This window comes from Trichomycterus rosablanca, chromosome 16 (genome assembly GCF_030014385.1).
Source record: "Trichomycterus rosablanca isolate fTriRos1 chromosome 16, fTriRos1.hap1, whole genome shotgun sequence".
Taxonomy (NCBI): Eukaryota; Metazoa; Chordata; class Actinopteri; order Siluriformes; family Trichomycteridae; genus Trichomycterus; species Trichomycterus rosablanca.
In genome coordinates, this window is record NC_086003.1 from 17,570,276 (window position 1) to 17,584,736 (window position 14,461).

The 14,461-nt window shown below is 38.7% G+C and overlaps 2 protein-coding genes across 2 annotated transcripts in view; both read right to left on the reverse strand.

The window, feature by feature from the left end:
• Positions 1-862: 862 nt before the first annotated feature.
• Positions 863-5,923, reverse strand: cnot8 (CCR4-NOT transcription complex, subunit 8). Its single transcript, XM_063011362.1, has 7 exons — positions 5,851-5,923; positions 4,992-5,244; positions 3,944-4,137; positions 3,703-3,864; positions 3,469-3,613; positions 2,815-2,925; positions 863-1,705 (listed from the first exon to the last, which is right to left on the reverse strand). Exons 2-7 carry the CDS (start codon positions 5,106-5,108, stop codon positions 1,577-1,579), a joined length of 858 nt encoding a protein of 285 aa, XP_062867432.1. The 5' UTR covers positions 5,109-5,244; positions 5,851-5,923; the 3' UTR covers positions 863-1,576.
• A 7,428-nt stretch (positions 5,924-13,351) lies between these two features.
• The window catches only part of wwc1 (WW and C2 domain containing 1), a 54,196-nt gene continuing 53,086 nt past the window's right edge, over positions 13,352-14,461 (reverse strand). The window contains exon 22 of the mRNA XM_063011183.1: positions 13,352-14,399. Within this exon, the coding sequence (XP_062867253.1) occupies positions 14,333-14,399 (67 nt within the window). The 3' untranslated portion in view covers positions 13,352-14,332. The remainder of the gene's footprint in view (positions 14,400-14,461) is intronic.

Here is a 14,461-nt window from a genome sequence, read left to right on the forward strand (position 1 = left end):
TAGATATTAGATGTGCCCCAAATGTAGAAATGTTTAAATCCAGGTTAAAAGCTTCTCTTTTTTGTGCGTATGATTGAGCTTTAAAATTTGCACTCTATTATTACTGCACTTTAGCCTCGATAAGCTATTTTTATATTTTAAAATCCTTTTGTTTCACCAAATCTTACTGCACTTACTTTTTATAAGCTAATTAACTTTATATTATCTTTTAGTTTTTATTCTTTATGTAAACCTTTTTACTCTCTGGTTTTAATTTCATGGTTTTTTTTTAAATTGTAACTATATTTGCAAAATGTTTAATGCTTTTAATTTTTTCTTATGTAAAGCACTTTGAATTGCAACCGTGTATGAAAGGTGCTATACAAATAAACTTGCCTCATCTTGCCTTGCCTATATTGCTGGTAAATGTGACATCATTATTAAAACATTAGTGTGCTTGAAAGAATATGCACTAAACCAGCGGTACCCAACCTTTTTTGCACCATGGACAGGTTTCATATTAGATATAATTTCACTGACTGGCGGGGGAGGTAGGATTTAATATAGAATAACTACAGAATGGAAAATCAGTGTGAATCCTAAGCAATGAGACACTGCTCCCACCTAGTGGTGACAAGTGACAATAATCCCCAAAGAGTTTTGGAAATTTAACTGCGATCTCCAATTACTTATTCTTTCTGTGCGGCCCGGTAATAAATGACCCCCGAACCCCGGTGGCTGGGGACCACTGCACTAAACAGTCATGTTGCTCTTATTCCAACCAACATAACTAATTAATAAAAAGCTTTTCCAAACCTGGCTTGGTGTCGCTGCATTGCGAAAGTATAAAGGTGTTTTAAACACACATGATTACAAAACACCATTGATAGAAAACATTTTAATACACATTTTTAAACAATTAAACGAATAAAAACAAGACGTACCACAAACATCTGCTTATTATGTGGACAAATTAAAACAAACGCTGCACAGAACCAGTGTCTCTGCGTGACAGCCGATCTCGAACGTGATGCAGAACCAGATTTAAAAATCCTTATAGGAAAAATGCTAAAAGATTTTCGCTTTATGTTTGTATGTTTTTTTAAAGTACATATTTTAATACACACTTCCCAGCATCATTTAAAATTTCACAATGCCGACAAGTTACCAACATTGAACAGATTTCCCCTGACCTTTATCACATTGGATATCCTCAATTCTTAAGCAAGACCGTGTCAAACTGCTGGTGAGCATATGAAAATGCTTTGAATCATATTAGCAGTGAGAGAGAAGGTGCTAGTCCTGTGCTTAAAAATGAGTTAAATGAGTTTTCAGTTGTTTAGTTTAACAAAAGAAAAAAGAAAAAAAACCACAAAACAAAAGAATAAAATGTCCTCTTGAACACCACTATGGAGAATATCTGTAATACTGGGACTGTTGCGACAGAAACTGACAGTAACACGGGCTTTGAAATAGATTGGTCATTTTCTCCACCGTCCCTTTAGAACAGAGCGAATGGAACTTGGGGGGGGTGGTGGAAAGATGAGAATTATACCTGCTGTATAGAATAAAAACAAGTGCCATGTGGTCTCAGTGATCAGTGCTTGTTGTTGGTTTCTTCTTGTGCCGAGCTGGAGATGCCGTTCTGGCTCTGTGAGGAGCCCGAGCCCAGACCATAGAGCCGACCACAGTATTTAGCGTCATCTATGTTGTCTTCAAAGAAAAGCTGGAAAGAAAGTGGAAAGTTGTAACAACTTTAAGATACTTAATTCAATTCAAAGAGCTTTATTAGCATGACTGTTGAAGTAGTTACAGTATTGCCAAAGCATTGAAAATATACAACATGTAGTAGACCCCCCCCCCCGTATGCGAGTGTATTTTGGACACTGTTAAGAAGTGCAGCTCAGTCTCTGTGGTGTGGCACTGTGTACACACTCTTTGTTCTATGGGCGTCCGGTCTCGATGGCCAGCTTGTGTGCACCGAGTCTGTACTTCGTCAGTGTGGTTCTGTGTTTGATGTCAGTCACTGTAATCAGGTAATCTGCTAGTGTACTTTCGATTTAGGGCTGAATAACACTGCATTTTACTCTCTGCTTGTGTTTGGCTTCTCCAATAGCTAAAGTACTTTTCTTTTTGAAGTGCTATAATTTTTTTAATGTTAATTGATTTAAGGGGAGGCTGGTCCTGATGCTGTGCGGTGACTGTGTGTGTGTGTAGTCTGTGGTCGTTTGTGTAGAGTCTGTCTGTGTTAGTGTAGTGTGTGTACACTAGATGAACACTTTATTAGGTACACCTGTAGGGTCTATACCAAACCAAATATTACAAAGGAGCAGATACTTCATGGCATCTCCGGAATTAACTGATAACAACTCAACCGTGTTTGGCAAAACCATTTTTATAGTTAGAACGATTGAGTAATTATGTTCATATCAGGGTTCCACAATCGGAACAGGAAACTGGCTTTTTTTATGTCCTAATAAACTACATTTATGGATGGAATGGCCCTTAACAATACCCAAATGCACTGTAGGGAGATAGATGGTGCTTTTGTATTTCCAACAGATTGTAGTGGTGCGTACTAAATATACACATAGGTATAGTAGCACATGGTTTAAGACAGAATAAAGTTAGAAAACTGCATGTCTTTTTAAAGCTTTGGGCCATTTAAGACCACAAATTAAGATCTAAATACAGGAAGTGTTAGTTAAGTATTTGCCCCATCTGCTCAGACAATGACTGTCAAATAAAAAGACAGTACTAGTTTAAGTAAAAGTACTGTTTAAGTCAAATAGCACAAACCATGAATAATCAAGCTGATATGTGCATTAGACCCACCTCTTTCATCCTGAAGAAGGCCATTCCAGTCAGCAGTGAGTCAGACCCAGCCTGATGTTGCCTCCCAATCCTTTTTAGCTCCAGCTGGTCTGCGACCTCCTGAAGTCCCCCCTAATGCACCACAACAAATCATTACCCGAGTATAACAGTTTGTGAAAGTAAACACATCTGACTAATTGAACACAGGACCTTCTTGCTGTGAGGCGACAGTCCTACCCACTGAGCCCCTGTGCCGCCCTCATATACCACTTGATGCACTTTGTTACTATAGATTTTGACTTGTTACCGATCTACTAAAACACACCTAACAAAAGATCTAGCTGGTCATGCATATAAGTGATATGTGAGTAATGGGCTACCAACTTTTTGCAAGTTTGAGTCCAGATATGTAACTGCCATCTGTTTCCAGAAGCTAAGAGTAGAACTTCCTATTATTTTAGTCTTTCTTTGATAATGAGGTTTTTCATTTGGATCTCATTTTGCTGACATTTAGCAAAGGACATGATTTATACCATGCATTCAAGTGCATTTCCATCAAATACAAGGCCACATAGAGAGAGAAATAAATAATGGTTTACCATCATTTACCATCCTGCACATTTATATTAGGAAAGATGACATTTTTGGACTAATCAGCCTTTGCAATAAACTTACCTTCAGGTTTTTGCAGCTCTTCATGAGATATTTGACGTCATAGATGGCAGGAAAAAAGAGGTTCAGGATTTGAAAGAATTCATGCTCCTCTTCTGGTAGGCGAGCATCAGTTAGGAGCTTTACCAGATAGCCAAAGTCATAACCACTGACCAAACAGACCAAAAATATCAATAAATAACAGTTGCATAAGAGTTGCATGGAGATGAATAAAGAATGACAGTGCTGGTTTCTTACCTATGAAAGGAAAGCCACCGAACATTTTCACACAGCACTAAACCTGAGGTCATCAGGAGCTCTGCGAAATACAACGTATCAATCCCCTCTTCTTCATGCTTTTTAAACTGAAGCCCGGAATTCTGCAAAAGGTCTATGGAGTCCTGTGAGTACATGTCCTCTCTGAGAAAGAAAAAGTCATATAATTATTGCTAGAGCATTTTTTCAATTCTAGCCGTGCAGCTGAAAGAAAGCTACTTACGTTAAATTAAACTTGAAGTTGAACTGCCAGGTCGTCATGCCAGGTGGATATTCGCCATCTTCGTTCATGAACGTCAGACCCAGCTGAATGATTTTTAGCAGGTCGACGTTGCAGCGCAGGAGCTGATACTGGTAGTCGACTGTACTGCGGAATTCTCCGATGGGTCGAACCACCACCCCTGGGAACTCTGTGTCCTAAAAAGATTTAACAAACACTGATAAAGGTGCTGATAAACATACAGAAGAAACAAACACCACATACCACTATGAACACAAACACACCACTATCATACATTCAACATTATGCACATAATGTTAGCACAGAATTAGCTAGATACTGTAAGCAATGGGAATTCTATAATACGGATATTTTCAAAAAATGAAAGCTGCTGCAACTGCTTCTACTGTCATTAACGCACTGATACAAATGCTTAGAGAATGTGCCAAGAGTAGCACACACATGGATGCGAGGAACCGGAAAAATGGGGATTTCTACCATTCATACAGAAGTTAAATGACACTTCAATGAGTACAGTCTTCCTGATGGTTGCCATTCAGCTTTTGAGCATTTTAACTACATTAGCCAATAAGATCTGTTGTGTATTTAGTGAGGGTCACCAACAGCCCGTGGGCACCTGGTCGCTCACAGGGACCACGTGAGTCACCCACAGAGAGAGAGTCTTTTCATATATATGAATATTATATACAAATTTAACTTTGTTTTTCAGAAAGTTTGTATCAAACAAGTAGCCCTTCGTATTATTCAGTACCCTTGACTTAGCTCTGAGGTTTGGTGGCACCTGATTTAGTGGATGCTTTATTCAAAATGACTTACAACTGTGACTGAATACAATCCATGCAAATTAAGGTTAAGGGCCTTACACAAGGGCCCAGCAGAGGCGTGAACCAGCAACCTTCCAAATAATAAAACAGTACAAATTGTATGTATTTGGTTTCTCATTGGATACTTATCATACAATCTGCAAAACAATAGAAAAACAGGAGTGAATCTAGAGCAGGTGTGTGAGCAGGTGTGTGAGTAGACATACCATAGCGATGTAGTTATAATTCTGAATGATCTGGCGGATTTTTCTCATCTCCTCCTCCACATTGCTGGCCCAGACCTCGCAGATGATTTGACTGGTATCTGCAAGTGCTGCTGGCATTCTGATGCAGACTGAAGAAGCTACCAAAGCACCGTGCTGACTCTTCCACAAGCAGACAGCAAGAAATGGCAATTCTGCCTTCAAGCGCACTGGAATTTAGCACTCAAGTCCAAACCATAAAAAGTTTAGAAGACACCTAAAGTTAAAAAAGAGTGGAAAATAGGTGTGTTATAAAAATGATACAAAACACAGCATAAGCAGTGATACACAAACTAACATGCACGGTGTGGTGATAACGCGCGTGAGAGTTCAAACCCTAAACAAACCCAGCTAGCTCGCGTAGCTAACTAGCAAACGCAAGCATTTTAATCACAATGCTACAAAACCCGTTGAAGTTGGTACATTTGCACGTGAAATGCATTAATATAAAGAGTAATAAAACAGTATGCTTAATTAGACACTTTTCGTCGAAAATGTAGTTAGCTTGTACGAGCGTTTGGCCTTACAACAAGCTGCATTACAACGGTTAAATTCCAATAAACTCGAACGAGATCAGAAAGTGTACTATAAAGTGTTCAAAAGGCATCATTTCCTACCGACAGTAGTGCACTTAAGAAGTGAATCAAGAGCGGTTTGAGATTCAGCCGCTAACTAGTTAGCAAGCCTGCTAGCTAGCACACCACAACAACGTTCGGCAAAGCTTGGAGTAATTAACTACAACTTCAAATTAAATTTGTTAACAAGAGTTTAATTAAAATCTAATGTTAAAATAAATGTTCAAAAAGTAAGTTAAGCGTGTTACCTGGTGAGAGAGCTGCCGTGTTACTGACTGAACAAATGAACTCAGCTTCAGCAGCGTTTGTGTCAATAAAGCTACCAGGCTAGTGCTACCTGCACCAAAGGATTCTGGGAAATTGAGTTTCAATAATGTTGGTTAAACGCCAATAAATATTCAACAGCAACAGTAATATTCAGCAGCAATGTTTGTTTCTGCAACATTTGATTTAGCATCACGATTGATTTTTTATTTCACATTTTATTTAATTTTATCCTGGTCAGGGTCACAAGGGGTCCAGTTACACCGGGAAACACTGGGTGCAAGGCAGGAATACCCTGGACAGGGCAGCAATCAATCACAGAGCTTTAACCATCCCTTCTATCAGATATAATCAAGCATGTTTGTGTAGTCACCCAGCCCGCCAATAGCACAGCTGAGATTTAAACCTGGATCTCAGCAACAGCGGACTAGAATGAACGAGTCATAAAGATTAATATATATATTAATAAACCCCTCCTTATTGCACAGGTGCCTTTAACAGCCTCCCTCCCTCATTGTCTGTGTAGGCTCCTGGCCGGCTGTTAGCAGACCTTGAGTACTGGTGGGCTAGAGCTGCCCTCTGCTTCTGACTTTTAACATGTTTCATGGGTGGGTGAGAGTCAATCAATAAGCTTTATAAGTGTGACTGTATATGGTAAAGTATTGCAAAGGTTTAGGGAAGAAATTATAGTAACACAATAACAAATAATGAATAGAAACAACAATCACAGTTTGTAAATACATTTGTAGTAGGGGTGTAGGGAAATATTTAGTATAAAGGGAAGCTTGGTAAATGTTACCTGTTACATTCACCGTTACAAGATATTTGGCAGATAGACTTCAGAGTAAGTCATGTAAACCTAAGCCACGCCATACATCGTATCGAATATTAGCTCTGCCTGCCGGCTAGGCTGAGCAGCCACATGAACAATGATTGGCCTGTTGTTCAGATATGGGAAGGACTAAGCCGGTTGGGGTCTCTCTCCCATAACTAATGCAATTACAACTTCTGCTGGCTGATTGATGGCACCTGAACAGAGATGAGAAAAGAGTGCTCCCAGGGTGTGTCTCTCCGTACACAGTGCTGAGCTGCACTGCACTCATCAAAGTGTAGATGATAAGATGCATACGGCATGCTGCCCACGTGTCGGAGGGGGCGTGGGTTAGCTTCGTTCTCCTCAATCAGAGAGGAAGCATGATGCAATCGGGCAATTGGACGCGCTAAAAGGGAGGAAAAAGGGGAGAAAATGCATAAATTAAATTAAAAAAAACCTAATCCACGCCTATTCAACATTTTATTTATTGTATTTATATTTTTTTCACTGTACATGCTACCATTAAGAAAAAATTATTCATAAATATGACAATAATTACCACTGTTATGCAGACAACACAGTTGTATATATTAGCCAGTCCCAACGATATTCACACAGTTACCAAGATTGTATGAGAAAATGAAATACTGGATGTCACATAACTTTCTTCTACTAAATTCAAGGTATTACATCTTGGATCTAAGTCGGTGAGGGATAGGTTGTCTAGTCTGGTGTTAAACCTTAATGCTTTCACTGGGACTCCCAGTTCAGGTTATAATACTTACATCACAATAGATTTTGACCTTTACTTTGATGCACACATACAGTGGGGCCAAAAAGTATTTAGTCAGCCACTGATTGTGCAGGTTCTCCTACATAGAAAGATGAGAGAGGTCTGTAATTTTCATCATAGGTACACTTCAACTATGAGAGACAAAATGAGAAAAAAAAAATCCAGGAAATCACATTGTAGGATTTTTAAAGAATTTATTTGTAAATTATGGTGGAAAATAAGTATTTGGTCAATAACAAAAGTTCAACTCAATACTTTGTAACATAACCTTTTTTGGCAATGACAGAGGTCAAACGTTTCCTGTAAGTCTTCACCAGGTTTGCACACACTGTGGCTGGTATTTTGGCCCATTCCACCATGCAGATCTCCTCTAGAGCAGTGATGTTTTGGGGCTGTCGCTGGGCAACACGGACTCCACAAATTTTCTACGGGGTTGAGGTCTGGAGACTGGCTAGGCCACTCCAGGACCTTGAAATGCTTTTTACGGAGCCACTCCTTCGTTGCCCGAGCGGTGTGTTTGGGATCATTGTCATGCTGGAAGACCCAGCCACGTTTCATCTTCAATGCTCTCACTGATGGAAGGAGGTTTTGGCTTAAAATCTCACGATACATGGCCCCGTTCATTCTTCCCTTAACACGGATCAGTCGTCCTGTCCCCTTTGCAGAAAAACAGCCCCAAAGCATGATGTTTCCACCCCCATGCTTCACAGTAGGTATGGTGTTCTTGGGTTTTTCTTCTTCCTCCAAACACGACGAGTTGAGTTTTTACCAAAAAGTTCCATTTTGGTTTCATCTGACCACATGATATTCTCCCAATCCTCTTCTGGATCATCCATATGCTCTCTGGCAAACATCAGACGGGCCTGGACATGTACTGGCTTAAGCAGGGGGACACGCCTGGCACTGCAGGATTTGAGTCCTTCTCGACGTAGTGTGTTTCTGATGGTAGCCTTTGTTACTTTGGTCCCAGCTCTCTGCAGGTCATTCATCAGGTCCCTCCATGTAGTTCTGGGATTTTTGCTCACCGTTCTTATGATCATTTTGACCCCACGGGATGAGATCTTGACCCCAAGGGAGATTATCAATGGTCTTGTATGTCTTCCATTTTCTTACAATTGCTCCCACAGTTGATTTATTCACACCAACCTGCTTGCCTATTGTAGATTCACTCTTCCCAGCCTGGTGCAGGTCTACAATTTTCTTCCTGGTGTCCTTCGACAGCTCTTTGGTCTTGGCCATGGTTGAGTTTGGAGTCTGACTGTTTGAGGCTGTGGACAGGTGTCTTTTATACAGATAACGAGGTCAAACAGGTGCCATTAATACAGGTAACGAGTAGAGGACAGAAGAGCTTCTTAAAGAAGAAGTTACAGGTCTGTGAGAGCCAGAAATCTTGCTTGTTTGTTATTGACCAAATACTTATTTTCCACCATAATTTACGAATAAATTCTTTAAAAATCCTACAATGTGATTTCCTGGATTTTTTTTTCTCATTTTGTCTCTCATAGTTGAAGTGTACCTATGATGAAAATTACAGACCTCTCTCATCTTTCTAAGTAGGAGAACTTGCACAATCAGTGGCTGACTAAATACTTTTTGACCCCACTGTAGGTAATACTTCTAGAGTAGCTTTCTTTCTTTTATCTATGTAATATCTCTAAAATAAGAAATATACTTTGTCAATGATGCTAAAAAACGATCCATGCATTTATAACTTTAGGTTTAGATTGTTGCAGTGCCCTTCTCACTCTTCTTGCTGTGGTAGATCCCTAAACAAGTTTCATTTGGTTCAAATGGCAGCAGCTCTAGTGCCGACTACAACTAGATGGTTTGAGCATATTAGCCCTGTTCTATCATCTCTGCCCTGCCTGCCTATTAAATTCTGCATTATTACAAAATCCTTTTACTAACTTGTAAAGTGCTACATGGTCTGGCTCCACAGTATTTGGTGAACTTATTGAGCACTTTAACCTAGCACTTTACAGGGGCAGGGCTACCTGGTCCCTAGAATTCCTTTTTTGATAATTGAACCCACATTTATGCCTATAAAAATCCTTTACATAGTACTTTAGGAGCACTGTTTGATATTTATAATATTTTTAATACTGCAGTTATGGTAAAATACGTGGAGAACTTTATTAAAGACAATGACACATGAGACACAGCCCCAGGAGCTTTTCACTTCTCCCCTAGATTCATCGGTCCAAAAAAAAAAAAAAAAAAAAAAAAAAAAAAAAAAAAGGCTGGTTTTCTTAAGTCACAATCAGCTGCTATAGTTTATCATGTAACCACTAGAGACAATGTTCTATCCGATACATCTGTAAAAGGGAAGTACATTTTACAGTAAAGCATGACAATACTCAAGATTAGAAGTAAAGAAGCTTTTTTATATTTGTTGTGAATCTACAAAACATGTTCTTGTGCTGGTGACATATTTACAATTTTTCGTTGACAGAAAATTCACAGCTTTCGTCTCACAAAGAAAGAAAACAGCACACCCAAATCACAAAAGTGCAATAAATACATGCTGTGTTTCTCAAATCGCCTAAGTGGAAAGACCCAGTTATTTTTCCATCATTGCTGGAACATCAGATTTAAAAACAAATCAAAAATAAAAACAAGAATTCTAGCGTGAGGCTACACAGACGACAAATCATTCATGACTACCAGCATGAGTTACTGACAGTAATTTCTCAAGGGTTATTTCAAAGCAAATCCTACACATTTTTCACAAATTCAGTGACTACATGGAGAACAGAGGACAAATTCAGCAGAAGAAATGCTCAGTTTCATAGAATCATAATGTTCTATTGATTACATCCTGTGCAGACACGCTTTCAGAACAGAACTAAGGTTTCCAGTTCTCAGTGTTTCCACGGAACAGTTCACATTCAGCTACCAGTGCATTTTTTAAAGGGAAATTTTCCTGTCTTTTAGATTCCAGTCCATAGTTTCCTAGAGGGCTCCAGTCTGCTATCATGCTATTCTTTATTTCATCTATGTATTAGAAGAGAAATCCGAGCACGGAATGAATAGAGGATGAATAAACTTCAGAGTATTAAGGTGTTCAGCATTTTACAAAACAGCTGTTTGAGCTACGAGATGAAATGGACAATGCACTACTTATTTGGTTATTTGTAAAGCTTTTTCATCAATTCAGACAAGGTTGGGTATTAATGCTGAATGGAATGTGTCGAGTTTGTTTGGAATGTAAAGGTGCTTTATTAAATCTCTGCTGGTTTATTTATATCAAGGTGCATAACAGTAGAACATTCATGCCTATTATTGAATGAAGCAAATAGCCATCAAGTGTCACATTTACATATGTAAAATGTAGGGAGAAGAGGTCCTGTTTACGTACAGAGAACTGAAATAGGATGTGCATAGGATGTACAGGGATGGCCAAACAACATAGCAGGTGGGAGGTGCACTTATCAGTGCACTCTCAGTGCCCGTTCCAAGCCTGGGTCAGGAAGGGCATCCAGTGTAAAATGTGCCAAATAAGGTATGCAGACCAGAATGATCCACAGCAGCCGAAGGGGAAAAGAAAAACTCACTTAAGCAAACTGATAATATGAAACACTTCAGCTACAGCAATTTTAAGATCATGTCCAGCTTCTCGGTTTTAATTTGTTGCATCCTGTTCAGGGTGTGTTATTCCATTGCGCCCGATGATCCCTGCCCCAAATGAAGTGGTGGTAAAACGTGAAATTGATGTGAAATTAAATATACAGTTTAGAACACAGCAGTTTTTCCTGCATATAGGGCAGCTGGAGAAATACATAAAACGTCGGATTTCAGCAATACATTGTAAATAAATGAATGTATGATGTTCAAACCTGAATAATCAGAAAGCGATACCTGACTGTTAGTATTGATGTAAACACAGATATCTGTGTAGTGCATGTACTAATGAAGTAGTGCTTAGAAAGTTGTGTTTCATTCTATAGTGGTTCATTTACAAGACTGGAATTCGGCGTCATAAGTTCATAAATCAACATTCGATAGACAGTGGGTGTATTTTAAAGATGAGTCAAAGTGAAGGATAGTGGTTTGGACCCAATATACTACTAGTAGAAATTAGATCTTGATTTGAATATACTAAACAAGTGCTTTATAAAAGCATCTTCCAAGACCTGCGATCGATGGAATCAGAAGTGGGGGTCGGAAAATCAGCGGTTTTGCAATAACATTCACAGTCAAGTCTAAATCAGCATAATATACTTTGAACACATACATCCAAGTGCCTATAATAATCAACAATCAGCTAAACATTTCATATGAAGATGAAGGTTGTGGGGAACACAGCTATGTATATGTATATTATTATTGTTTCCCGGTGATATAGGGGTTGTTATATGATACACACTGACATTTTATTAACTAGAAAACGTGCAAGTTCAGACACAGGATAGATTTGGACTGTAGAGCTAGATTGGCTATTAATGGAAGCTGCTTATTATTATTATAAAAATAGGTAAAAGAATGAGGGTAAAAATAATTATTTGTTTAATTAAATCTTCACGTTTTGGGAAATGGGCACAGTAAAAAAATGCTGATACTGGAAATTTTAAAAGAATAGTGGTGATGTGGCCCTGGGTGTTAAGCAAGTGCCTGTTAACCACCCTGAAGTTATTTTTTAAATATCAGCACACCCTAGAGTGCTTTATTTTGCTTATCCGACAACTTCTAACCAATCACACTTCTTTTTTAAAATTTTAGGTAATAAAATCAGTTATTAAGTTTATACTTTCATGCTATGATGTGGAACAGCTGATACAAAATAGGGTTATAAAAAACAGAAGCGTCGGCTCATGATTTAGTAGCAGCAGCTCCATCACAGCCGCATGAAGCACCAAGATAGGGTGAGCAGAGATACACCCTTGTACTAAGGGGGATTTCAGGTGGCTTAGGATGCCAAAAAAAAAAAAAAAAAAATACAGAAAACTAGCCATCGATTTAGACTTTAGGTTTGAAAGACGAATGCACACTAAGGGTGTGTTCGAAAACCTAGTGAGCTCTCTACATAGGCAGCATTTTACGTCATCCTTTGCGCGCTCCCGAGAAGGAGGCTGTTCGAAATCCTAGATGCCTTAATACGCTCACTAGTAAGGTATCTTCAAATTTCAACGCTATTTTGACTCAAGAACGAGTGAGCACCCGATGCTGCCTTAACGGTGAAGGCAATCCCAGCATTCAGTGCGGCACAACTTTTCTCACAGAAAAAAAAAACATGGCTGACAGTGCGGAGAAACGAAGAGTTATTTTCAAATGTAAATAAATTATTATTGATTTTTATTTTGTATAAACGTGTACAAGTGTCATTTATTTGCAAATTCGGGCTTGTCAGCGAGTTTAACCGTTTCCAGTACACGAAGGGAGATGTTAGTTGACATGCTAGTGCGTTGTGCCACCCCATCCCATTGGTTTAAATTGGCATGAGGCTAACTGTGTTAGCTTAGTTAGCGAAAACTGATGGAATCGCTGTCTAAATAGCGAGTTCGAATAATCTGCCTTATAAATCAATGACTTATTAGAATCCTCTCTACTTAGGACGCTGCCTATGTAGGCAGTAAGACAGCTCACTAGGTTTTCGAACACACCCATGATTAGATGCCTTAAGAATTCACTGCTCAAACTCAAGACCAAAATGTCACAACTAATGAGCAGTACTAACTAAAAGAAATCAGAATTTTAGTTTATTGTTGGGACTTTCACGTTTGTTTGTGTTACAACATAAAGCATCCAGCAAACAATGCCAGTAAAAAGCTGCTGCTACAGAATGATCTGTTATCCTTTATTTAGCTGTCCACATCATAGCCACGCTGTTACAGAAAATTAACACTGTCTGACCAATCAAGACAATTTAACAGTGCCATGATATCATAAACTAAGGTGTTTTTATTATGTAGATATTACAAAATAGCCTGGGTGGTCACATGGTCTCATAATTAAACATTTAAGATCCATTTTTGATTCTTGGTTAAGGAGAAATGCAGAGATCAGGGGTTTACTTATTTATTGTGCTTTGCTTGCTTTCCCAGCTCTCAGATTACTAACTATTAAAGTGCATGAACTAGCCAAGATACTACCTGAGAGGCTGAGGGACTAAGTGCAGTTTACACATAAGTGTTGGGACTGTAGCCGTTGTGCTTTGTGTGCTGTGCCATGTGGATACATATTACCGAACATTGAAAACCAGCTGGTACTGTCGCTGATCAGGGTGTAAAAGTTTTGCCCTACTGTTAGTTGCTTTCTGATCTTGCTAAATGTATCAACCTGTCCTAATCTTACTAAAAGTGTGAGTGATCAATGCCATGGCTGGTACAGTGACATCACAATCATAGTGTTTTGTTTTTCCTTATTCACCAGTAACATACATCTGAATAGTGATTTCCATGCTATTGCGTTATCGATCATAAAGAGTACCATAAAGATCTATATTCACATCATTGCATTACAGTAAGCCTCTCAATCAACGAAGCAAATGCTTTTCCCTACTTATTTAAAAATTACACACTGGTGTTTGGAATGATCAACTAACACAAAAAACACCTAATACAGATACCAATATACAATTATTAGTAACAGAAAACACTACTACAGAGAGCAAAAAAAATAAAATAAAAAAATAAAAACAATGCTGTTGTTGGTACTACCTTAAAAAATTGAACAGAATCAGAAAAACTCTACAGATGTTCAACTGAGAGCTAAAAACCCAGTGTTTTCAAAAAATGACATTCCTACTGAACACACTCGTTTTCTGTAATAATTCTTCATAATACCACCAGAGGTCAGCTTCTTCAGCTACTTCTTCAACAAAAAAACAAGCAGTTACGATGCAGAAATGCTCGAGATCCTTTTAAACATCATCAGCTGGTAGATCAGGAACGTTGATCTTTACTCGGGTAAAGAAGGCCATCTTCTCCCTATGAACACGGACAGATAGAAATGTGCTTTATTACTTATTATGTACATGATTTAAAATTAA